We start from the raw sequence: 26,150 nt of genomic DNA, 5'->3' as shown, positions 1-26,150 counted from the left end.
GTGGTCTATCATGCAGCAGGGTCTGCTGGTGACACTGAGTGGGGGGTAGGGCTGCTTTTGGTTTTGGGGTTTGTCAGCTTGTGGCTGTATTAAAATGACTGTTTTGACTGTGAGTGAGTGGCGTAGGGTTTTAAGAGAAAGTGATGATAATTATATTACCATATAAATCCCTGCCCCCCACCCCCCTCCCCATTTTCCTTTTTTTTGAAGGCATTTGCTATGCCTTCAAAACCCCAAAGAGCACTCTTAGAAATTCAGAAGACATTGCATCATCCCAGAGCTAGCCGCAAGGTCATGGGTTCAGAGACTGGCGGCAAAGTCTACTGCCCTCAAGCTAGACACCTGAGAACATCGTGCCCGATTTAGTGGCCCTTTGTCTAGAGAGGAACCACGGCCTTCCATGAGCACACTTTTCCATATGTTTCCTGTTTCAAATGAGATTGCAGCTTTTCTGTGAAATAAAAAACGACACGTCCAGACCAAACAGAAATGGGCACGTGGGGGTAGAGACATTCCAACTTAATTCTGTTTATTCGACCTGTTTAACAAAGACATACATTTCTCACTGAAGAAAGTATGTCTAGGGAATCATCTGGAAACGTGAGTAGTGTATGGAAACTTGAGATTTCTATAACAGGCTTGGCCCAAACATGGAAATGAGCTCAACCACTGACCTGAGAACCCGCCTACCCCTTTCTAAAGAAAAGCTACTTGGATCTGGGAGATTTCAAGATTGGCCACCACCAACTGATTTCCATGTTACTCTATCAAGGAACAGTTATAACAACCTCTCTCTTATCCTGTATCCCAGGGTCCTGCTGGGCGCGCTGGTCTCCCTGGTGCTGACGGATTGCCAGGACCCCCTGGTACCATGCTGATGCTGCCAGTAAGCATTTCCCTTTGAAACATGCCCATCCTGCCATCACCTATTGACGTCCTGTAGGATAAAAACAAAGAGCCTATTTTATTCTAATTTAGACGTTGCATTTGTAATTAAGGATGTTTTCAAGCTCTTCTTAGGCGGTTTGCTTAAATTAAACATAATGAATTGTGTGCACTGGGTGGAAATATCTAATTGATCTATCCTTGTCATGGGCTTTTGGTAATAAAATGGAGTATCAGTATTCAAGAAAATACTCCTACATTGGAGACATGCCATCTGATCTGTGATCTGTGTCCTGCCAGTTTCGATTCGGCGGAGATGGAGAGAAGGGCCCAGTGGTTTCTGCCCAGGAGGCCCAAGCTCAGGCCATCCTCTCCCAGGCTCGGGTGAGTGACCAGGGGCCGAGGGAACTAGCGTTATAGACCCCTAAATAGGTTATAGACCCCTCTTTTATAACCTTTAGGGTAGAATGGTGGGAGGCATTGTATCGGGGGAGGGGGCTTGGCCTTGCCTGACTTCAGGGGTCTGAGCTATAACGAGAGCCTGCAAGCAGGACAGCGAGCCAGGGGAGGCTGTTTGGACAGATGCAGGAGGTGGTTAAAAATATCACCAACCTCTATGATCCATGGGTGGGCCAGCCCAACAGGTGTCAGAAGGTTCGCGGTGAGCACCATGGCTCGGCCTTGAGAGTGAATGGGAGCAGGCCTCGCATTTCGCCTGTGAAGAGTCTGACTGACAACAGACATCAAAGGCCATCAATTTTCAACAAAAGAACACACCAGAACACACTGGCCGAGCGAACCATGTCAGGACTATGTCAGGTTTTGTATATTTTGACTGAAACTTTGCCTGATCCCCACAGCTGGCCATGAAAGGTCCTCCAGGTCCAATGGGTCTCACAGGAAGATCCGGCCCTGTGGTAAGTTTCTCTCCAAAACAACCCCAGTAAGCAGTGTCTATTGCTGAAAGACACAGTTCATTAACATTCTTTTGAAGAAGAGGCACTACGGGCCCCTGGATTTTGTCGCTTCTTATCGTAAAAGCCAAGTGTTTGAGATAAATATGCTTATACTGTACATATTATTACACATATTGTTCACATTCCACTCTACCAAATCTGGACATTATAACCATGCTGTCATTCTCTGCTATCTGTCCCCAGTGCTGCCGAGGGAAAATTTCACAGCCGTCCCCATGTCAGTCGGTGTTTCAGGGACTTGTTGATACACGACCCCTCCATTTAACTGGAGGCAGCGCCACTTTAGTCAGAGAAGCAGGAATTACCTCTGCTAGGGTCTGGTTTTTATGATCATGGGACCAGGATAATAAGGGGAAAAGCACCTAAAATTGTCTCTAAAAGAAATAGAAATGGGCAGGGGACCACTGAACAGGATAGAGGGTTTAATGACACTTTGCAGGTCTAGGAGCACTTTTGTGCGTCTGCCTTCCGCCTGAAGTTGCTTTTAGGAAGGGAGGCGACTGTAAAATAAGTCGAAAAATGACAGGCTTTAGTGTTTTTTTTTTTTTTTTTTTTAGGGGTGCGTCTAAATCCAGCCGTTTGTGAATTGAAAATGAATGCCGGTAATTGCTAAATCACTAGCTGCAAGTCTGCTGAAGTGTAATTCAAAAGACAGACAGATTAGATGCTCCATGTCCTCTGCGTAGCGTTTTGTGGAACCTGCTAATCTGCTGTACGGTTTTAGAACTAAACATATTTTAAATTTAGTTATTATGTTTCGAATGTGTAGTCCTGCCACTGGTTGTTAAATGGTTTTAAAAAGACATACCGTGTTGCCTGACACCCGGCGGGAGTTCTTTCGTTTCGGGCAAAACAATGAAAGTGCTCATTCAAATCAACAGATTGGATTCATGTTTATTCATCCCAAACCATGGTTCAGTCACTGTATAAAACATGGTTCACATTGCCATCTGCTGTCTGTCACTGAGGTGTTCAGCTGCTTTTTAAAAAACTCTCATTGTACTTTATGTTGATGATTTAGCGCTTGTCCTCTCCCAACAGGGTCTTCCTGGCCCCTCTGGACTTAAAGGAGAAAGTGGAGATTCAGGTCCACAGGTAAGACTGCTGGAAGTCACAGCGTCGATCTGATTCAATCCAGAAAAACTGCTAGTGCTTAAATGTATTCTTTTAATGCCCTTCTCAGGGCCCAAGGGGTATCCAAGGTCCTGCCGGACAGTCGGGAAAAGCTGGCAAAAGGGTGAGCAGTCTTCATCTTCGTGAAGCTTTATCTGCCATGCTGGGATGCTAGTGTTCAGCAGAAATTTCCCAACATGCAGCCAAACAAAGGCCGGGGTTACAGCAACTTATGGATATTGAAAAGTAACAAACAAATCTCCCCAGACTGCTGGAGAATGTCAAATTAGACCACTTGGCAAACTGCTCCCTGGCATCAAAGAGCTCCAGAAAGATATCATCGTCTGATTGGCTGGAGAGAAGGACACCAGATGTTCTCAACTCTCTGACCAACTGGCAAGGTCAATAATTCCAAGAGGAACTTAAATGACAGAAAAAGAGAGGGATGAAAAAATAGGGAAATCACGATCAGTTTGTGTTCATCACTTCTTGCTGGTTAGTGACATTGCCAGTGTCCTGAAAACAGAATGAATTAGATTTTTTTTTTTTTATGTGTGTTTGTGAAAGGGTCGGGCTGGTGCTGATGGAGCCAGAGGAATGCCCGGAGAATCGGGATCCAAGGTACGGAGCTACACCATCTACCACTTTCCTTAACTCTGAATTGCACACATGCTAAAGCACATGCCAAGGTTCTCCGCTAAAGGTTCTTACACAAGAGCAGAGGACCAGTGGTAACACTGTGTATGTCACTGTTGGACAGGGTGATCGTGGCTTTGATGGACTTCCTGGTCTTCCTGGAGAGAAGGGACACAGGGTGAGTGAGTCCAGTGGATGTCCATTTTAAATATTAGTTTAATTGAATGATAAAGTGGCAGTTTTGCAAGACTGCAAGACATGCATACTTGTTTCAAGCCAATTTCACATACTAGTGAAACTTGTTACGTGTTGGCAACCATGTCAGGCTGTTTTCTGAATCTTAGTTCATAAATTACTTAAACCATGTGTAATGCAACTTGAATGATAGTCTGACAATTGTCAGATTGGATGCAAAGCACTCAAACCTAATGAGCCTTACAGAAAAATTGTCCCTTAATGTCGCATTGGCCACATGCACATACGGCTCACTGTGCATTTCATTTACCTAATGTGCTAAAAGCTGTAATGTAATGCAGTAATACTAGGGCACATATTTCCGGCCCTTTCAGTTGGCAACAAAAAGAAGAGGTGTTAGCTGTAGATGCATATTATTGAATGCTTGCACCCAGATGGGGTCCATTTTGAGGGTGCTTCTGTAAATGTGTGGCGTATTTTTTTCAAAACAAAGGGCTTTCACTGAGAAATTGCCGTACAACTTTTTTTTTTTTAAAAAAAGGGCAGCTATTAAACCCTCTTTCAGCCCACAATAATGCGCTGCATCCTGGATAAAGAGGGGAATTATGGTTAAGTATTTATGGGCTTACTCTCAGAACACTAATGGACAAACTGTACTTGCCACTGATTACATTCTGTAATTTTATTTATTAATATCAATTTTAAATATTAATATCAAGTGGACCTTGATATTAAATAAGCTGTTCTGAGAGATTAGAAAAATAAAACCATTGATTTTCCATCAAACCTCAAACCAGATGTGATACTGAAAAAAAACGTAATAACGTACATTAGTAACAAATTCTGGTGCTGCGCTGTGTGCTTTTCGAATGACGGGTTATTGTGGGCTACATTTGTTTTCGTGCAGTGGGTGCATTTCACTAAATATCTAGGCTGTCTAGACTAATTTACCTAGATGGGTGGAGTATAGGAAAGGTATTCGTAGCCTGCTGACTGCAGATTTAGAATCCACTGCACTCGTAATCAGCCCCTTGGTCAATTAGGGGATGTTGAGAAACACACTAAAAATTGATGTTTTGATGGACAGGACGGGCAGCCCACATCTCACTTTTTCTGCTTACATTTTCTGACAGGGAGAACTGGGTCCAGCCGGACCTCCTGGGGCCTCTGGAGAGGATGGACAGAGGGTGAGTGTGGCCTCCTCTGAATTCTCCCAGATTTTTTGCTGTTAATCCGTGTTTATGCTTGTTTCAGAGGGCTCACTGTTCTTTCTTCAACTCTAGGGAGAGGACGGAGAGATTGGGCCAAGGGGATTGCCTGGCGAGAGTGTGAGTTTTCACAGAGAACAATGTTCCTAACTGTTGTGGTGATTTTAATTGTCCACTAGGTGGCAGTGTTGCACAATATTGCATTTTGTGGCCATGTCTGTTCCTGGACATCCATTTAGCCGGAGGTTTTCTAGTCCTTTCATTAGGGAATCAATTATATTCATGTGAATAATGGAAGTTGGAGCAAACATTTTCTTAATAAGCTAATTTACTTAAAAGAGAGTTGTTGCCTAAAGGCAAAATGAAACCCATTAAGTACTTGTCAGCAGTAAAGGTTTTGGAATCTGTTGCTAATTTCACAAGCGTTCATTCATTATATTATGAAATTAATCTCACAATCGTTCTTTTTAACAGGGTCCAAGGGGTTTGCTTGGTCCTAGAGGTCCTCCGGGACCACCTGGACAGCCTGTAAGAATTTCATTCATATCTTCGTTTATTCATTCATTCAAGGAACTGAAGGTTGAATCAGATCATGTGTAATGGTTTCTCATAGGGTGTTGCTGGTGTTGATGGCCCTCATGGACCCAAAGGAAACATGGTGAGAATAATTATTCATGCTATTTATTTATATTTTTTAGTGTCCACATCATTTGCATAGTAGCATACATTGTTTCTTTTTTTTTTTTTCATTAAAATATTTTTCATTATTTTAAAACCATCTTTTGTGAATGTCAAAACTCAGCAGCAGTGATCTGGACTGAAAGGTGTCCGGCACCTCAGTTCTTTCTAATAAGTCCTCCCACTTGCTCCCTTTCCCACAGCAGAAGCTTAAAAATTCGCACTGTCTGGGTACTGCACTCAAACTGCAGGCATAAATGCTTGAATAACAATGGGAGGACAGAAGTGCCCCATAATGCATCACTGTACCATGGCTCATTTATCACTGTTTGTTTGTGCAGCCTAATATTATTGGTGTTTCCATCTTTCCATCCATTTTCTAAACAAATTAATTATTAGTATAGTCATAAAAAATATGTAAAAACACACTGCCCTGGAAATGGGCCAGGTTATTAGTCACTTGATGCAGGGGGTGGTGGAGCCACCGTGTAAGAATAAATGACCAATCACTAACTGGTTTAAAATATATAAGCTATAAACTAGAAATTAATCTTCCAGAGTCTCGTCTCATGTGTGCTGGACACACACACAGGTACAGATGTCTCATCACAAACTGATCCTGTGGAGAAATTAATAATTGTTTTTTCCCTTCTTTAGGGACCACAAGGAGAGCCAGGACCTCCTGGACAGCAGGGAATTCCAGGAGGCCAAGTGAGTATTATTAGCAACTCTGCATTAAAACTAATGAATATAAAATGAAATGAAAGACATTAAACATATGCAGTTAATGTGCACCACTATACTACTGTAGTAAATATTTCCCATGTCTATTTATGGCCGATTGCTGGAAAATGCACTTTAGGACTTCATGGCGCCTCCTAATTTATACAGGTATTAATGTTTTATCAAGCGGCCTTGCGGATGAGCCCGTTAGCAGTCACCACTTCAGGCCATTATTCTAACCTCTGTCCTTCCTGTAACCCTCCCTTCACTGTGCCCTGCCCACTCACCCACCCCCACCCCCACCCAGAGGCACAGAGGGCACTCAGTGGAGAGTGCTGGAATATTTCTGGAGGGTTGAGTTAGGCAGAGGTGGAAGAGCGGCCTGAAAGCATCTCATTCATGTAGTTGGAATTCCAGCAGGGAGCGACACACACCTGCAAGGGCAGGGAACTTGGCTTAGGTTACTGTGTGTGCGTGTGTGTGTATGTTTGTATCTCACAGACTGGTATGCACTGTATATATAGAGAGAGTAATATAAACACATATATATATATATATACACACACACACACACATATATATATTTTTTTTCATACAGTCCAGCCAGTTTTATTCTTCCCGCTCGTACACCATCATTAGCCCAAGCCCACTATTAGCCCCTCTGGTTGGCACATGTCTTGAACCATTCCCAGCATGCCCTCCCAGCAGGCTTCCCTGGTGCTATGGCAACCAAATCTTAAACCTGTCTGTTTCTCTTCCTTGCTCAGGGTCTTCCTGGTCCTCAGGGCCCCATCGGACCACCCGGTGAAAAAGTGAGTTTCTCAGCTTTACAGCACAAACCTTTTTTTTCCCTTTCACTTACTTTCAAGGTTTTTTGTAAGGACCGAGGGAGCTGCAGGCTTTTGAAGAAAGAAAGAAAACCACCAAAGAAAGAATGACAGACAGACAGACAGTCAGATAGACAGACAGACAGATAGATTGACACTAACATGGCACACCCCAGAGAACGAACCTCAAAAATACACAGCAGAAGTAGAACACACTCACAGCATTTGTCTCACACATCTCACACATTGACATCATCCCGGTGAGAAAAACAAATATAAAAAATAAATATAATTCCTCTGAGAGCCGACTACAAGGACAGCGAATTAATGTTTCCACTTTTCCTCCCCCACCCGCTTTCCATTTTTATTTGTTTGCAAAAGTCTGACCTATAACCTGAGCCATTCTTCCTTCCCATTCTTGATGTGTAGGGACCCCAGGGACGGTCGGGACTGCCTGGTTTACCCGGCTCTGATGGGCCTCCGGTGAGTTGGGCTGCCTGCCTGTGTGCTATGTGCTGCTTACATTGCCATACATGAAAATGCAAATATTAATAACAATAATTTGACAGCATCAATTTTTGTAAAATAGTTAGTAATAGTTCCTTCCGGGTAAAGAAACAAACCCGTAATCAGAAGGTTGCCAAGATGCCATTGAGGTGTCACTGAGCAAAGTACCGTCCACAGGTGCATTTTGTGCTGCCCACCAATGGTGATGGTTAAAAGCAGAGGATATATTTTGTTGTGTGCACCATGTGCTGTGCTCTGTTTCACAATGACAATCACTTCACTTTCACTATTGATACAACTGGGATCATGTTTCTGTGAATTCGTCACATTGGGGTCGATATGATGGAAATTAGCTCTTAATAAAGGTATTATAATATTATAACAACCGTCCTAATAACACTTAACAACACAAATCTTCTGTAATAAAGCTACAGAGCCGCAGCACCCCGTCTACTTTGAAGTGCTGTAGGCCGAGCCGAACTCGACTCTGCTGTGGGCCACGGCGGTGGGTGCGGTGATTTACAGTGCAGAGCGGCTGACAGCCACTGTGCTGTTAACTGAGCTGCCAGGTGTGCGAGTGAAAGGTCCCTCACCGCGGGTCGGAAAAAATGCTGTCAGCGCCTGGAGCTATGGCTGCTTATATACCAAAATCTGCCACTCGTACTGCCACCTCTCAAAACAGGAGATGGCAGCAATGTGATAAATATTCACTGCAGCCATAATTCATGGCAAAAGGAGTTATTACACATCAATGGATTCTCATAAAGCCTGGCTTATGTTTCACTTTAATTATCTTAATAATTATTTATACCTCTATAAAGGAATCATTTAAAAGACCTAAAACATTATTGCAAGTCAGATAAAGTAGCTCACAGTGAGTACCAGTATAAAATAGACTCGTAAAAATTCACTCATTCACAGATGTGGGCTTTCATGGACAACAGGTTCAGTGTCACCAGAATTTACATAATGGAGCGAGGAAACGTCACTTTAGATGCACACTCTTCATGTTGCTGAGAGACGTTGAGGCGATCCGAGTCACTTATTTTAGCCCTTCTGTCTTACAGGGTCATCCAGGCAAAGAGGGTCCACCTGGAGAGAAAGGAGCTTTGGTGTGTATCATTAGATCAATGAAGACCTGCTTATTAAGTATTCTGACTTAGATAATTACATGCATATGGAAAACATAATGCATAACAATGAGCGTTGTAAATGGAACCTTGTTTATGTGGATAATGAAAAAATGCATTAAGGTGAGAGTCGAAGGTGACTGAAAAACACTCTCAGATCCTGCCGCTGAATGCTTACTGCTTCTTGCATCTGTCCGAAGGGTTCAGCCGGTCCTCAGGGTCCTATCGGTTATCCTGGCCCCCGTGGTGTCAAGGTACATTTTAAAGCACACTGCATGATCTCTCACCGTTTCTATAGCTGATGAGAAGTGTATTTCCATCCCGGAGCTGTCATGATGTGCTCTTCCTCTTATAGGGTGCTGATGGTGTCCGTGGATTGAAGGGAGGCAAGGGCGAAAAGGTACAGTTTTGATGTAATTTAGGCAAAAGAACATTTTTTTGTAATTAATCCAATAATGTAATAATCTATGTTATTAAAATAATGGCACAAGTGTGAACACTAATTAGAATGTTGAGGCCCAAACTGAAAGTAAAGAGGCGTCAATGGATTATCAGACCCAGGTTAATGCACACAGAATACTAAACAATGGGGCAGGTACGTATAGGGAGAGGCGGGAAATGAGCTGTAAATACACCCCAAAGCTACATGCACAGGAGGTAAAGGAGGGGAAGTCGGTCGTTATCGGCCAGAGGCTGCTACAACGGACAGAGCCAAAGCTCCTCTGGCTCCGTTTGGGATGTGTAAGGCAACTGAAACAGGGTACAACACAAAAGACGGCTCAGGCCCTCAGGGCAGGAAGACCAGACCATAAAATGGTGGGGGTGGCAGGGGGCGAGAACAGACCCTCTGAGCAACTCATTCTCTCCATGCCCATATGCTGTAGGGCGGACCTTGGATTTGCTCTTCTCTTGTCACCTGTCAGTGGACTGAAGCTGGTTTCACAACCCAGAGTAGAGGGCCATATGAGAGCAAGAGAGGACTGAGGAGATAAGGTAGAAAGTGAGGGTCCAGAGATGACGTGGGGTAGAGCCGTATGCTGCATATGGTGCTAGTAGCCTAGTGGGTAACACACTCACCTATGAACAAGAAGACCCAGGTTCAAATCCCACTTTCTACCATTGTGTCCCTGAGCAAGACACTTAAGCCTAAGTTGCTCCAGGGAGACTATCCCTGTAACTACTGATTGTAAGTCGCTCTGGATAAGGGCGTCTGATAAATGCTGTAAATGTAAATGTAAAAGAAAATGCATTGGCCATCGGCTGAAGAATTGAAGGTTATTCTACCTCCACAGCTTTGGGGGAAAACTCTATCTGATTTTGTGACACCTCTCCTCCTTACTGTGTGTTAGGCAGAGATCCCACAGAATGGCTTGATAGAAAACGCATCTCAATGGTCCTCGAATTATTAAACATGCATCAGATAAAGAAGGAACCACTTACAGCTTGTGAGGGTGGGGTGTACTGTAAATCTGGCATGGCACCTCAACACTGAGACTTTTCCTTTCGCTGTGTGTAATGTGTGTAATGTATTTTACTGAAGCCACATAGGTTGGAACTCATGCTAAAAAAAAGACAGTGGCTGAGCACAGGGAGATGGTTCGTAGTGGTACAGTGTCTTGAATTTGCCAGTTGAACGAATTGATTAAGGTCTCTATGATGATGGCTGCGATGCAATGATTAGCATCAAATTGTCATTGCTAGTAAATAAAGAACGGGTGTAATATTGAGAACATTCTGGCTTGTGGCACTGGCCTATATTGTGCAGCCATAAAATATTCGGCTTTCTTTACATCTTTGGATTTTGTTTTTGTTCGTTTTTTTTTTTTAAACTAATGACAAGTAGAGAAAATAAACACTCATAAGACACACTCTCGTCAAAAATGTAAAGCATCCCTGCAATATGTTCCTGTCATTGCTAAATCCTTACACACACCTTTGATAAAAGCGTTTTGCCTCTTATTTTAGGGTGAGGATGGTTTCCCTGGCTTCAAAGGTGATATGGGGCTCAAAGGTGACAGGGTAGGTAAAGCAATACTTTCATAGGAAGTGCCAGCACAAAACATAATCATATTCATAATCATATTCATGTTGCATGCATATATAATCATATTCATTCATAAATTCATATGTTTTCATGTACTTTGAAGAACACATTCTATAAAACATATGTCTTCAAAGTACATGCATTTAATATGCTGACCTGTGTCCCTGCAGGGAGAGCTTGGTCTGGCTGGACCCAGAGGAGAGGACGGTCCAGAGGGACCTAAAGGTCGTGCAGGCCCGAATGGTGAATCTGGCCCCCTTGGTCTTGCTGGAGAGAAGGTAAGACTGATTGAACTGAACAAAGCTTTGTTTTAGACAAACACTCATCTACATGTTAGTCTCCAAGAAACTTTTGTGACTCTGAGGTGACAAAGTGTTGTTTGTTTCTTTTCTAGGGCAAACTTGGAGTTCCAGGATTGCCAGGCTACCCTGGAAGACAAGGACCAAAGGTGTGTGCGAGGCTATTGGCTCAGAAGTAACACGCCAAAACTCAGCTTATCAACATGGTGTACCACACTGCCGCGGCTGAATAATGCATAATGGTGTCTTAGGAAGGGGCTTTATTAGCAACTGGTTAGTGTGTGTATGTGTGTGTCAGCGGGTCGTTGAAGATCCAAGTCAGGCTTTCTCTGAGGAGAAGGACTGGGGGCGTTGTGGTGTCGGCAGCCTTTCATCAGTTCAGCACACACACACACACACACACACACACAGAAACACACACTATTACCCCCCCACACACACACACACACACACACACAGAGCAGAGTGCCAGTACTTTGGTGTTGGGGCACACAACCTTTCATCAGCTTGAATACTGCATTTTCTTTTTCTAGCTTTCACACACACACACACACACAGACACACACACACATCAGTCGGTGAGCACAACGGTGTGTGCTCATCAGCTGCGGGCTGTCATCTATCTCTCAGCAAGACCTTCACATGAACTTCTACGTGTAAGGAACAAGACACACACACACACACACAGACACTCCCAGACTACTGAATATACAGACCACCACATACACACTCAACAACAACCCAGAACACATGGGTGCACACTAGAAAGTGCATTTACACAGAGACAGAGGGGACAGAGGTTGGAAACATCTTCTGTGGTTTCCAAAATGAATACAGATAAACGAGGCAACATGAAATTTAGCTTTAACACTTCCCAGGAACATAGAAGATGCTGACAGACAAGCTCAAACTGCTCTAAAAGGTCAGTTGCAACACACCAGGCTCTGTTATAATGCAGCTTCATCACACATACAGGAACAAACTCAGGTAGTTGTAAAAAACTCACAAGTTGTACATGAAACGGCATCAGGTATTATAAGACTGACATTATATCCACAGCCATTAAAGTAATTAATTCCGTCATTTATATATATATATTGTGTGTGCTTGTGTGTGCGCACTCTACAAGAAGGAATGGCTACCAGTCAGAGTGGTGACCCCACACCCCTTGAGGAGATTGATGATGTGTTAATGAAGGCTCTTTATTTGCCATCTGTCAAATGCGTAGCATTTAGCCTGCAGATTTTCTTGTAACAGTGCGCCAAACTATCTCTGTCCTGCTGAAAACCAGGTGATGGTCTGCTAAATATCCAGATCTTAAAATAAAAAAAAAAAAGCATTGTATTGATTCTTCTCTTCCCAACGCCTATTATACCAGTGGGCCTCAGCTGCACGGGTTAGCTGTTTTAAGTCAATGCTCCATTGAGACCATGCGAATGAGAGCGAGTCTTATTACGAATCCTTGGTGTTAAAGTCTGATTGCTTGTATTTTGCGTGTGGAGCTTGTTTACACAAGTTAAATGATGTCCATTGTTTCCTGCCGTCCCCCACTGGCAACAACACAGTCGTTTGTCTCCTTCATGAATAATGATCTGTTTCCGCTGCATGAGACGTTCATATTGGACCCCATACAAAGCTCCCATGATATTGTTTCCCCATGTAATGATTCTATTTTTTTTTTTTAAACAATGGAGGGTGGCTGATGACCTAGGATCACCTCATTCATCTCAAGACTCTCCAGACATGCTTTGAAATTTGTTATTCGTCCGGCTAAATTCACAGGCGCACATTAGAGAAAGACCTTCATTGTCGTAGCGGCAATGAAGCCATAGCACAGGCCGTAGACGCTAATAGCTTTCGACAGTCAGTAAGCAGAACTTTTCAGAAATCATTTCTCATTAGCATGTCTCTCAAGGCGCCCCACTCTTCCTTCCTCTCAAGTCCTCCTCTTTGATCCACATAGGGTTCGACCGGCTTCCCGGGGTTCCCTGGAGCCAACGGAGAGAAAGGAGGCAGGGTAAGATGGTTTCTCTTGCACTCGCTGTCTATACCATGTTAGTATGAGATGCACATCGCGTCATAACGAACACAAAGACAAATTGATTCCCATTATAGATGGATTTATAATGCAAAAGGGGGGACAAACAAACTCTGTGCCCAAGAGACGGGAAATACTGTCATAGTGCACTTGGTAGTGAACAGTTGCTATTGAGTGATGCAGCAGGCAGGCACCACTGTCTAGCTGTTCATTCAAATTATGTAAATTATGCCCATGGTTACAAACAAAGAGCATTTCTGTTGTTATCATTAGTTAATGATACTATTATTAGTAGTATTAATAGTATTTTAGTAGTAGCTATAGTAGATTTTGAATTCATATATTGTTATTTATATTGTATGCTGTATTTAGAATAATTTCAAATATGAATTTAAAATAAAGGCTTTTTTTATAAAAGTTACAAAAACAGTGGTTCTGCCAAAATGTTAATCTTCAAAATGTCAAACCAGCACACACTCCAGTGGTTCCCATGCAAACTTTCAAAGACACAAGTAAAAGGGCAGAGTGTGCATGTGCGTATGAGAGCGTAATTTTGTTGTTTTTTCTTATCTTGGGTGCATTGCTGGGTGTGGATGTCCGTGAAAGTGTGCAGTTTACATGGCATTTGCCAACTTAAATGACAAAGCGTAATAATCCGCAGCAGAAAGACCTCGCTGCCAACTTCCATTGGCTTCTTCTCTGTTTTGAAACACACAAGGCAAATCGGCTTGGCATGCACTCTGGTTGTTAATATTTTGTTTCTTTCTTCCAAAGGGCGTGGCAGGCAAACCAGGTCCAAGGGGGCAACGAGGTCCAACGGTATGTGTTCTACTACTGAGTGGTCCTACAGGGTTCCTGCCTGAGGTCAAAGCCCGGTTTGTTCCGGTGGTACAGGAACTGACCTCTTTGTGTGTTTCTTATGTTATGTGATTAACAGGGCCCACGTGGTGCTCGGGGTGCCAGGGGTCCTACAGGAAAGCCAGGTCCTAAGGTAAGCATGTCGGACTTCTTCTGCAGCAAATGTAGTAGTTTGGTGGTGTAATTTTTGTTAGTTGAAGGCTAACAGTTTTTCTCTTTCTCTCTATCTCTCAGGGCACAGCGGGCAATGATGGTCCACCTGGCCCGCCTGGCGAGAGAGTAAGTCCACCACAACATAACGCAACTTAAAAAAAAAAAAGGTTGTCTGGATCACTCCAGCATCTAATAATGTTGGCTGAAAGCCCACCAAGGAGAAAGGTGCACCATGGGAGCCCTGCAAGTTGTCACGGAGCTATCATTTCATCTCTGTGTGTCCACTGCAGGAGACATTAACTAGCAGACATAGTCCCAGACATCAAAAATAGTTTGGAGATTGTTTGATTGATCATTCTTTCGTGTCACCGCTCTCCTTTGGTCTTCCTGGGGAAGGGGCAACAACGATTTGAAACCAGTTGTGTTCCAAGGGCTACATATTCCCCTCTCCAGAGCTGGAGTTTTATATTCAACATTTATGGGCTAACAGCTGCATTTTGAATTCATCGTCACTGAATCCTCTTCTTGGATTGAGGAAATAGTTACTTGCAACCAAGCAAACCCTACATTTTTTGGCGCACTTTTTATTTTTGATCATTTGAAAAACCCCGGGAACTCTGCTAGGAGGAAAACCATGCAGGTAGATTGTTTTAGCTTGTCATATGAAAAAATGTTAATCGAACTAGCTAAAAACGATCATTAATAGGTCCTTTTAAAAATATTAAAATAGCTGGTCAATCAGTGAAATTCTGGAAGTATATTAATTGCATGTAGTGTAATGCGCTTGTAACGTTTTGTATTCCTTCAGCGGCACAGATACGTCTCTCAATGGCTCTGCTCATCCTGCATGCTAATCACGTTGTCGAGACACAATTTTATATTTTTGTCTGCTTTCGCCTCACCGACATTGAAATCCACACAACAGTAGATGATTCTGAGGTCGCATCTTGTTCCTAACCTGTGATGGCCCTCATGTCAGACAAGGTCAATGCCTGAGGGTGTAGTAGAGGAGTTGAAAAAGGTGGTTTGCCAAGTTTTAGCTTCTGCTTTGCAAAATTTGGATTTTGACCCTAAAGGATGCATGTTTCACTGAAAGCTTCTTGTATAATAAGTAGTTTGCTTGTGCCTTAAGACAATGCATCTCTCAAAAAGAAAAGACTTTTGGCTTCTGAGTGTCTTATCGATTTCTCGTGTCTTTTCCAGGGACCTCAAGGACCCCAGGGCCCAGTTGGGTTCTCTGGACCAAAGGGCCCCCCTGTAAGTGCTTTTCAAATTTGGATTTTTTAGATTGATGTTTTTCATATTATGAGTAAACTGCTACTTGCCTGTGTGCTGTTTGTAGGGACCGCCTGGAAAGGATGGGTTGCCTGGACACCCTGGCCAGCGTGGAGAGACGGTCAGTGCATCTATGCGCTCGGCTCTGAGCTGGCACACACGTGGGTGAACTCGGCCAGTGGGCTCAGCCAGACAGTTGCGGCCGGGTGTGGGAACGTGCCGGACACATTCTCATCTAATGAACACGCTGCAATTTTCACACCCGGCTGGTTTTGTCTCGCTGAGTCCACGCACGCTTACACCAGTTGAGTGGCCCAGGTGTCTGGCAGCTCTCTAATGTTCTATTTTAACACACACACACACACACACACACACATACACAGCGCATTATGCAAACCGCAGTCATTCGAAGGTACGGGGCCAGGAAGCTGAGGGAGGTGACGGACAGAAGAATCCAATCAGATGTTAGATTAAACTCTCTGTAGCTTTCCAGCTCCATCTGGCTGCGCTGTGGCCATTTGTCTCATTTAAAGAATGCAAGATAAATGCCACCATCGCAGCCAGATGCTCGGCTTGAACCTCCTTTAAAATCACAACCCACACTCACTGGTCACCAGAGCAGAGCCCTGGACATCTCATGTCTGAGCATCTGAGCGAATCAGACAGGAGTTGGCATGTGAGTGGGGGTGTATCCACAAACTCAGACGAGTATAAAAACATACACACACACGGAAAATCGGTTTACTTTGCTCCACCACACCGTCTTGCATGGTGACACACTAGCGCACTACTCGCATCAGCTGAGAACTTTGGGAATGTGAGCTTTAAATATGTAAACTGAAAGGTCAGGTGCTTCGCCAGGTTACCAGAAATGTTTGCAACTGATGTGAGGTGGTTCAATTCTGTGGAACATGGACGAAAGCAATCAAAGCCATCTGAGATCAGAGACATGCTCAACAATTATCCTGACATAATGCACTCTCCTGTGATCTCTGCGGTCAAAGCAAAGCTCTGGTCTTCAGCCTAGCCATGGTCCGCATGCTTCACATTGATCTGATCACCCTTGAGGACCAATAAACTTGCTAAAAGCCTAGGAGAGCCAAGTCAGACTTAAGGCCTTCTTGTCATTTGCTTCCCTTCCCAAGTGACACATTAGCATTGGCTCACCGCCGCCCGCTCTCCAGCTCCCATTAACATCAATAAGGAGCTTCGTTAGGTTGTGAATAATGTCCGATTTATAACCATGGGGAGAGTCAGGCGATCTTAAAATATTGAGAACGGATTCAGAGCCGGTGCATAAAACACTCGTCAGCATAATTTGTAAATGTTGAAGGTTAGACAGGAGGATGCGTTCTCATGTGCAGGTTCGATGCTTCTAATCTCTCTGGCCGTGATTTATGGACCATAACCTGCACAAATCAATTTGCATTTAATAAATAGTAACAGGTACCACCTTTGCTGCGTCTGTGGTGTGCTGAGAGATTTCAGACGTCGAAGCTGACTCATCTGCCATTTGAAAAGTTGTCCTATAAATGCTATTGCCATCAAGATAGAGGAATCATTGGTTATGTCACCCTCAGTTAATTCCTGAGCCCCAACCGTTGCTTTGGTTGTGTACATTTCCACGGATTTGCTGTGTTCATGGTGTCTTTTCTTTTAGCTGGGGAAGATAGCAAGATATCTCAGTTGACTGGATAACCTAAGTAGCTAAGACAGAGAACTCCTGAGCCTTCTGACAATGTGTGAGGCTCTTCACTGAATCAGCAGCATTCTGATTCTGTTCTTCAGAAGATTGCAGTTTTTCAGAAAAAGACTTTGTCCTTCTAAATGCAGCCTGACGCAGACCTTTTTTTGGAAAGTTTGCAGTCCTGATTTTCCCTGCGGCCCCAATTTTGTATTTTTTTTAGTTTGTCCTATTTCCATGTTTGTTGCCAGAAGTAGCTTCATCTCAGTAGGCCAGTCACTTGCTGCCAATTTATCTGCTGTGCACAACTAACCTGATTATTTCAGCCAACCTTAAGTTCTCCTAAAGAGGTTCATATTTGCCCTGAGGGCCATGTGATACCTCCTCTTACCACTAGGTGGTGAGGTGGTAAGTAAGCATGAGTAGATAAATGCCTACAAAAGTAGCATTTATTTCTTTATTTATTCATTTCATTCATTTGGTAAAGTTGCAACTATCATACCTTAACTAATTTACAGGTATTCACTTTACAGATAAACCTTACAGCAAACACTAAAATAAATGATTAATTACAAAAAGTAATTATTATTTACAAGCATTCACTTTACAGATAAACATTCAGCAAATATTATCATACATTATTTATTATAAAAAGTAATGTATAAATGTTTTTTTTTATTTGACATTTTATTGTTATAGATTTATATTGAAATGCATGTGCTGTGCATGTTTGCTGATTTGTCATGTTAGAGGCAGAGTTTACAGTCCTGTTTCCTATGTGAGAATCAATATCTGCTCATTCTCCACTGTTCCCCCTAGCGCATAGTAGCTTAGTGATTGAGCTTCTAATCCTTGTAGCACACAGCAATAAACAAACTATGGTAGAGAAATGATTATTGATCAGTGGACAGATGAGACATAATGATAATTGACTTCAGCCATGATGGAGCAGCCTATAAAGCAAGTTTTTTGTTAGTTTATTTTGTTTGCTCTGAGTGAAAATTAACTGTTCAATCGGATCCTCAGGGTTTCCAAGGAAAGACAGGCCCGCCTGGACCAGGGGGTGTTGTTGGCCCACAGGTAAAGTGAATATTTAGTAGTTAGTCAAGTATTAAGACCCAAACATGAGTTTTACATCACATTTAGAGATCTGTCTGTCACGGTCTGACAGGGACCCACTGGAGAGACTGGGCCAATCGGTGAAAGAGGTCATCCTGGACCCCCAGGTCCACCTGGAGAACAGGGACTTCCAGGTGCTGCTGGAAAAGAGGGCGCTAAGGTAACATAAATATTCTGTTTTCAGATTCTCTATTCTCAACCTTTAGATTGCAAAAGAAAAGCAAAGTAACCAATTTGGTGCAAGATGTTTTTTAAAGGAACATTACCGACCCCACGAACAACATGTCTCTCACCTGTAATGTCATTTGGTATGGAATGAGGAATTCCAGTGAGACTGGGGAAAAAGCTCTACCTTTCTACATTATTCTCAATTTCTCCATCTCTCTGCTCAGAGACAGTTCAATCAGCCGGGCAGTCTAACCTCAGGCCGTGTGCCAATCAATGACGAGCCCCACGCAGTCAACCCCCCACCCTCCCCCAGCCTCAGCCTGTTCCCCGCGATGCCTCAGATAACAGATGGGCAGACGTTAAAACAGCGACTTGCTGATTTAATCCGCCGTCTGCTTCATGAGCCCTTTACCAGGCAAAAATGCCATTTAGAGATTTATCCACCTTTACCTTTTTTTCTGCGACAGAAGAAAAAAAAAAAAGCCAATTTCTCCTAGATGTGACTGGGCTGATATAAAGCGTTCCATTTCTGAACTCAGCTCTGCCTTTTTTTTTTTTTTTTTTTTTAAAGCTGGTCTTATGCCTCAGAAGGCATGTTTAACTGCAGATGGCAAATTGCGTTTAAGACTGTTAAAGAATCGTTAAAATGCAGTCTACTACTTTTTTCAGACTCAATTAATTATTTACGTATTGATCAAATTCCTTAAGGAGAGGCGGTGATTTAACAGATCGAAATAGAATCCAAGGCCTTGCTTGCTGTACGGTGCGTGTTAATTCGCTGTCCATTTCCACCTCTAGGGCGATCCTGGTCCTGCTGGGGTTTCTGGTAAAGATGGTCCACCAGGTCTGAGAGGGTTCCCAGGAGAGAGAGGTCTTCCTGGGTCTACGGTAAGATGGCCAGCACTGAGCAGCCTCCATAGCAACTACCAGGCTAAGCCAGCAGAATGGATTTCACAGCAGGACAACTGCTGTCTATAGGCATTCATAATTGCACAGTGATGGTTCAGACAACCCAGTTAGCATTTAAATAAATGACATTACTGTGACGCAACCTTGGCAGGATGGTGACATTAGGCATTTCTCTATTAATTCACCCTAGTTCTCACTTCTTGAGATGCACGGCCAGAAGAGGATGCATTCGCGTTATGTGCCTCTTTCTGATGTCACAGGGTCATAGGTGTGTGTTGCTGCGCTGACAAACTATTTAAGTGGGCGGAGAGCTGTAGGAGTTGGAAACAAGGGGCTTTTCGGCTGTCGGGAGCGCCGAGCCCAAGGTCAGGGTGGTGCAGTCAGGCTGAGGACTGATTGTTTTCCGCTGGTGCAATTTGCCTTCCTCCAGACGCCCGACACTGTCATTACTGAGAGAGAGAGTCATGTGCGCCCGGAGTCTTCAGAAGAAGGGAATTGTGTATGCGTGCACACACGCCACAGACATACACGAACAGACAAAAACCTCTGCAAAACAGTGCCACTTTCTCTGTCTGTCTGGTGGGCTTTCTGGTTGTCAAAGGCATGCACAAACGCCTACAGGTCCTTTTTACTGTAAGGTGTGTACAGAGTGAATGGACAGACCCACCTGCCAGACTGCGACCATCACGCCTACCTGCTGTAAGCACAGTAGCACAGTGGAGTTTTCTCCAAGTCAGTCATAAGAGCAGATATTAAGTATAGTTCAGTTCTATCTTATCATTTCTTCTTTTTTTAATTGTGCAGTGTAGTGTGCTTTTGCAATGTTGGCACAAGACGGGCTCCTTTGACTTTAAAACAGTGTTCTAATCATTCGTAATTGTAAAAAAATAATAATACCCTGATTCTACAGAAAATATGATATGATATAAAGAGAACAGAGGCAGGTCTGGAAAACACACATATCAAGATGGAGGGATGACAAGTGCAGCTGGCGATGTGTCAGAAGTTTGGACCCTAGGTGCTGTATAATTGCACATCACTCATCCGTCTCTCTTTTTTTTCCCTCTTCAGGGTTCTGCTGGTTTGAAAGGAGGAGAGGGTCCACAGGGTCCTCCTGGTCCAGTTGTAAGTATTCTGTTGCCATGGTTTCCCATCGCTAAAATAAAACTGCGCCTTCAAAAAAATGATAATTTCTTTGGGGTCCAAACATGAAACTGATCAAACTGAGAAGCTCTGATTTACGAAGGCCTTTAGGAGGTGGTGTTATAAACACAGACTGGGCAGTGGAGCATCAGGAAGGAGAGCTCCTTGGCTCTGAATAAACCCCGCAGTCATGTTCAGGGTCACTGAAATCTTTTCACGGCTGGATGAAATGGTTCAAAACTGAGCCTGCAGTTTCTCGTTTTGAACACGAGGGGGCAGTTTGAATCTTCTGAAAGCATGCTACTATCTGCACGAGTTTATCATGATCGATTCAGGGGTCCGGGATCATAATTACTGCCTCTCGACATTTCACACCCAAGCTGCCAAGCCAGATTTAACAGGACAACGATGGAACTGGAACGTCTTCTAGGCCTTACTGGATTAAAATGACAATCTGCTTCTTTGATGGATTCATTTCTCTTAAGTACAGCAGATAACTTTTGTCATCTCATAATTGCTGTTTTTTTTAGAGCTGACAGCATAATGTGGGATTAGAATTGATGACGAAAGTTTCATGGGGTGGCATTTCAATTCTGCTGGACTCCCAAGATAAAAAAAAAAACACATTTGCATCGGAATGAAGATGCGTGCACACTTTAGAAATATGGCATTGCATGAAACTCACATTTGTTTGAGAGATGCTGAAGAAGGGGGAAGGCGCACCTGACATTGGTTGATTGTGCCAGTGTTTGAATAATTTATCATGGTGCCATGATGTAGTAGCTTTTTTCATTGCCTGCGACTGTAAACAGACACCAACAACCCCAATGGCAAGTGCTGGAGGCGATGGTGCTTTTGCCTTTGCATTCGCTGAACTCGACAGGTAGGCGAAACAGAGGCACTCAGACACAAACGGAATCCGCTCTTTCCCGGAGAGACAACAGAAGAGCCCCTTGGAGGGTCTCATCCAGTCTCTTGCAATCATCCGTCCCCTTTGGGTTAGATTAACACTGTCTGCCTGGGCCACTCAGGCTTTGGAAAGGATCCACTTCCTGTGCAGCCGGGCCAGAGTTAATTGTCTCTTGCTGAAAGATGGCTGTTGGACGCTGAGAGAGCCAGAGAGCATGACTGGGAATGCAATATGAATGAGCGTCACACAGTACCTGTATCAGGTGGCCTGTTCTTCTGAAGAGAGCCTCCCCGGCAGATAATTCTCAGCACGGGTGTTTCTGAAAAAACAAGGTTCATGGAGCACGTTGTCGAATTAATGTCTTAATTGGGAAGGGAAAAACAATGTACTTCAGGTTATTTGCCCTGCAGGATAAAGTATATAATTTAATAGGCAAATTGTTGGATGTAGAGTCGTATGAAGATGGGTTAGGCATAAACTATTGAGTATTTTTTTGTCTAGACCACAGATGTAAGATGTTGAGTTCATAGCGTAGATGTAGTAAAGCCAGGCCTGGAGAATTAACAGCCCATGCCACACTGTAGGGCTCCCCAGGTGAAAGAGGTGCTGCTGGACCTGCCGGCCCAATCGGTCAGTCTGGACGGCCTGGACCTCAAGGACCACCAGGACCTGCTGGAGAGAAGGGTGGCCCTGTGAGTACCTAAATCCTGCTGATTCAGCAGTTCTATAACTAAAAATATGTTTTGTTTATGTGTGTTTTAAAATGTGCTATTTAGACAGTGTGGCAGTGACACTGATCTACCTATCTACCTAGGCAACATCATCCCAGTAACATGTCAGTAGGACTGCATCAATTGAGCAAATAGTATAAGTATTAGGTGTTAACACTTATTAGAAAGTACATTTACATTTACAGCATTTGTGAGACGCCCTTATTCAGAGCGACTTACAATCAGTAGTTACAGGGACAGTCCCCCCCTGGAGCAACTTAGGGTTAAGTGTCTTGCTCAGGGACACATTGGTAGTAAGTGGGATTTGAACCTGGGCCTTCTGGTTCATAGGCGAGTGTGTTACCCACTAGGCTACTACCACCCCTGTAGATGTTGTCAGGAGCCGTATGTCATACTTATAATGCATGTTTAATCTGTGTATTCCCAGGGAGAGAAAGGACCCCCGGGACCAGCTGGTCGCGATGGAGTCCAGGGCCCGGTAGGTCTTCCAGGCCCAGCTGGACCTCAGGGACCACCTGGAGAGGACGGAGATAAGGTCAGTCCATCCCATCTGCCGATACACTATGTCATTAAGGACCATGTTGCTGTAGCTCCTGACCAATATGGCCTTGCACACCAACCCCTCCAAATTCTGGAATGAGGTTTGATGAGCACTCAATCTTTATCATCTTGTCCACGCCCGAGGTATCTCAACTACAAATCTGTCTCAGTGATGCTCTCCCTTGCTGCATATCTATCATCATAACCAATAGAGGTGTACAATTTTAATCAGACAAGGTATAAACGGGAAAAACTGTCAGTTTTATCTTTCTTTATCAACGTATCCTGTCAGGAGACATCCAGTCCATACACCAAGGTGCCAGGCATTCTGTGTGTCACTGTCGTTGTTTATTTAGAGGTGTCCGGTGCTTCAAAGCGATATTCATCATTTCATTTAGTGTGTTGGCTTTACTGGTGTCACATCTTGTACTGTGTGTGGCATCATCTCTATCCTGTTATACCAAACTGTTCCAGCTTCAAAATGGAAATGTTAAAAACATTTTATGCAGCATAACTGCAGTCTGGTGTTGTGCATCACTAACAGAGAAAAATGGTGCTTTGCAGGGTGAAGTTGGTGAGCCTGGTCAGAAGGGAAGCAAAGGTGACAAAGGAGAGCAGGTGACAAGTTTCTCCAAACAATACAACTCTGATGTCAGTTGTCCAGGTCCTCAGTGGAACACTTCTGCAAAGGCTTGTTCTTCTCATGTCTACTAGGGTCCTCCTGGCCCAGCAGGTCTTCAAGGTCCGATTGGTGCTCCAGGCCCAGCTGTAAGTAGCTTTGTCCTTTAGGACATGTTTTTCATCATGAGCTGTTGTGACAGGCTCACCTCACAATCCTGCTATTTGAAAAATCCTTTTAGGGTAGTGATGGAGAGCCGGGGCCCAGAGGACAGCAGGGAATGTTTGGACAGAAGGGAGACGAAGGTTCCAGGGGTTTCCCAGGACCCCCAGGTCCCATAGGTTTACAGGTGAGTTACAGGTCTAGAACACCTGTAGATGTTGTGCATGTGGTGCAGTACAGACACATCTAGAAAAATAAGACTCTTTTTTTCTCTGCCCCGTCATCTGCCCAATGTTGAATCTCTGTTATCAAAAAGCCGACGGAGGACTTCATAGCCTCAGTGAAACTCTCAGACAGAGGGCAAAAAAACAACGTGAAAGCGCATGCATCAAAGCGCTCCAAAGAGAATGGAGTCGATCAAAGCACTGCTGCATCTTCAGTGGCCAAGTTTCCCTCCAAATGGCTTCTAATTACGAAGAAGTGAGCGGGAGATGACGAGCACTTCGAGATATTGTACACATAGCAAAAGGCAATTGAAGCAAACCGTGATTGTGGCTGTTTAAGCGAGCTGTATGGAGAGACTAAAGGACCCCCTCATTTGGACGTCTCCCTTCTGAAGAACGTGGAGATAGAGCGGGCAGAAAGCAATTCTTCATCAATGAATTAGCCTTTCATTTCTTTAAAGCAGGGATCATTGCTGTAATGGAATTATGCATACTGTGCCGGTGCTCCCACGATGCTTCAAGTCATTTGATTCAATTGGGTTTTAATTGGGCGTAATGCACTTCCATTTTGATTTTATTAATTGTGTCGACTGACCTCGTCCACTGGCCATTATGCCTGCGCATACTCTTGCGACTATTCATAATGACTGCTCCTGCTAATGATCTTCGACTGAGGGGCATGCGGCGCTGTAGAAAGATTTCCTTCCGCAGTGTAGGCATCAGTGTGAGCAAGGACGCACTCCAGCTAAGCCCCCAGGGGCATGTGGGCATTTGCCGTGTAAATATCAGCCAGAATCAGACCTTTAATGTCCTTGCAACAACTCGGTGTTGGTGGTGAAGGACAGGGTTTTGAGTCAAGGCTTTAAAAATACAACCAGAAATGGCCAAAGCAATTAGGCATAGGCAGAGCAAATGTCAGAAAATGCAGGGAAACCTTGGCCAGCTGTGTGTTCAGGCCTTGAAATTGTGTGGAGAGGCGGCTCCCTTGCAGAACAATTGCCTCCCCGGTGCCTCTTTCTGTGTTGTAAATGCACCGGCTGCAGGGAGCAAAAGTCGGCACTGCAGCAGCCCTGTAACATTTAATTGGCCATTAATTACACTCCCGCCTGCCATCAGCTTTTCAGTGTTGAAATTCATGTAAAAGAAGGGAAAAGGAGGAGAAAAGGTTTGCAATTTTGCTCGCCAGTGGGCACCCACCTAGGGCAATGCGTTATCAGCGTGAAGTGTATGTGAAATATATATATGGCCAATTCGCATAAACGCCAGGCTTCTGCGAGTAGGTTGATTAGCTTTTGTGCTGCGGCGTGCAGTGGCGGGAGGCGGGAATGGTCTCAGCAGCCAATCAGGTTCTGCCACTCCCCGCCACTGAGCTACCAGTGGGGGGTGAGGAGGGAAAAAAATCGCTATGAAATGACCTAAATGGTTGTCAGGAGGAGTCGTCGGGTTCCTCTCACAGCACCGAATCCCCAGTGATGAAGGAACACCAATAACACCAGTGTGCTTCACCTGCTTTTTCCCATTTGCCATATGGAACCTCAATTCTGGCCCCTTCATTCTAAGACTCCATGCATTATTGCTGTCCTTTAGTAACTCCATTTTATTGCTCCCCTTTCTTTTATTAACTTTTCGTCTTGTCCGCAAAGGTGTTTTATTTCTGTCTGCAGCATTTTCATGATCTTGTGCAGCTGCTGAAACTGAAGCACTGTATTGTTATAAACGTGCAGACATGGAATGTTTTTTTTATCTTTTTTTGTTTTCTTGTGCGTATGTGCATATTTTTTGGAGCTTGATGCATAATGCAATTGAGATCTGTGCCACAGAGCAAATCAAAGCAATTTGTTGTCTGTTTACACGACATTGTCCTTCATATATCTAAATTTAATTTTGCTGTGAATGTGACTTGGCAATCTCGGGAGCAATTAGTAGACCGCTTATTGAATTTCAGATGAAGTGAACCTGCTTGGACTTGTCAGTTTATCCAAGTGGTATTGCCAAGGTTATGGTTTATGCAAGGTCATCAGAATTATCAGGAGACTTTTTGCAGACTTTTTTTTTATTAAGATCAAAGGTGTTGATATAATTTAAACATACAAATGAAAAGACCACAACATTTAACATTTTTCAGTTCATGGATAAAGACTTGTTGAAATTGTCATCTGTCTGCAGGGCCGGTGCTTTTGCCCTGCAGAGTGCAATAATCATTTTTAGATATAAAAATGGTGACCTCTATTTGAGACCTTTGGACCTAATTACAAAATGTCACTAACAGTTTATACATTCATTTGGGAACTTTTTAAGACGTCACTAAGCCCAGCCAATTCTTCTCAGTCTGGTCTATATTGAGTTTATATTCCACACCACTGGTCTTATGTGCACATGGCACTGCAGATTCTGG

The 26,150-nt window shown here is 43.8% G+C and overlaps 1 protein-coding gene across 3 annotated transcripts in view; it reads left to right on the top strand.

Annotated features, from left to right (window-relative positions):
* The window catches only part of col11a1a (collagen, type XI, alpha 1a), a 66,241-nt gene that overhangs the window by 25,029 nt on the left and 15,062 nt on the right, over positions 1–26,150 (top strand). For all 3 annotated transcript variants that reach the window (XM_028959214.1, XM_028959231.1, XM_028959223.1), the window contains 35 exons: positions 812–886; positions 1,186–1,269; positions 1,746–1,802; positions 2,904–2,957; positions 3,046–3,099; positions 3,543–3,596; positions 3,736–3,789; positions 4,940–4,993; positions 5,090–5,134; positions 5,489–5,542; positions 5,628–5,672; positions 6,350–6,403; positions 7,183–7,227; positions 7,672–7,725; positions 8,817–8,861; positions 9,080–9,133; positions 9,235–9,279; positions 10,845–10,898; positions 11,094–11,201; positions 11,318–11,371; positions 13,186–13,239; positions 14,035–14,079; positions 14,198–14,251; positions 14,353–14,397; positions 15,475–15,528; positions 15,614–15,667; positions 18,257–18,310; positions 18,402–18,509; positions 19,316–19,405; positions 20,498–20,551; positions 22,064–22,171; positions 22,638–22,745; positions 23,315–23,368; positions 23,465–23,518; positions 23,611–23,718. In XM_028959214.1, the coding sequence (XP_028815047.1) occupies positions 812–886; positions 1,186–1,269; positions 1,746–1,802; positions 2,904–2,957; positions 3,046–3,099; positions 3,543–3,596; positions 3,736–3,789; positions 4,940–4,993; positions 5,090–5,134; positions 5,489–5,542; positions 5,628–5,672; positions 6,350–6,403; positions 7,183–7,227; positions 7,672–7,725; positions 8,817–8,861; positions 9,080–9,133; positions 9,235–9,279; positions 10,845–10,898; positions 11,094–11,201; positions 11,318–11,371; positions 13,186–13,239; positions 14,035–14,079; positions 14,198–14,251; positions 14,353–14,397; positions 15,475–15,528; positions 15,614–15,667; positions 18,257–18,310; positions 18,402–18,509; positions 19,316–19,405; positions 20,498–20,551; positions 22,064–22,171; positions 22,638–22,745; positions 23,315–23,368; positions 23,465–23,518; positions 23,611–23,718 (2,187 nt within the window). The remainder of the gene's footprint in view (positions 1–811; positions 887–1,185; positions 1,270–1,745; positions 1,803–2,903; positions 2,958–3,045; positions 3,100–3,542; positions 3,597–3,735; positions 3,790–4,939; positions 4,994–5,089; positions 5,135–5,488; positions 5,543–5,627; positions 5,673–6,349; positions 6,404–7,182; positions 7,228–7,671; positions 7,726–8,816; positions 8,862–9,079; positions 9,134–9,234; positions 9,280–10,844; positions 10,899–11,093; positions 11,202–11,317; positions 11,372–13,185; positions 13,240–14,034; positions 14,080–14,197; positions 14,252–14,352; positions 14,398–15,474; positions 15,529–15,613; positions 15,668–18,256; positions 18,311–18,401; positions 18,510–19,315; positions 19,406–20,497; positions 20,552–22,063; positions 22,172–22,637; positions 22,746–23,314; positions 23,369–23,464; positions 23,519–23,610; positions 23,719–26,150) is intronic.

Source organism: Denticeps clupeoides, chromosome 2 (genome assembly GCF_900700375.1).
Source record: "Denticeps clupeoides chromosome 2, fDenClu1.1, whole genome shotgun sequence".
In the NCBI taxonomy this organism is placed as follows: domain Eukaryota; kingdom Metazoa; phylum Chordata; class Actinopteri; order Clupeiformes; family Denticipitidae; genus Denticeps; species Denticeps clupeoides.
Note: the sequence above shows the minus strand (reverse complement) of the source record. Positions and strands in the feature narration are given on the sequence as shown.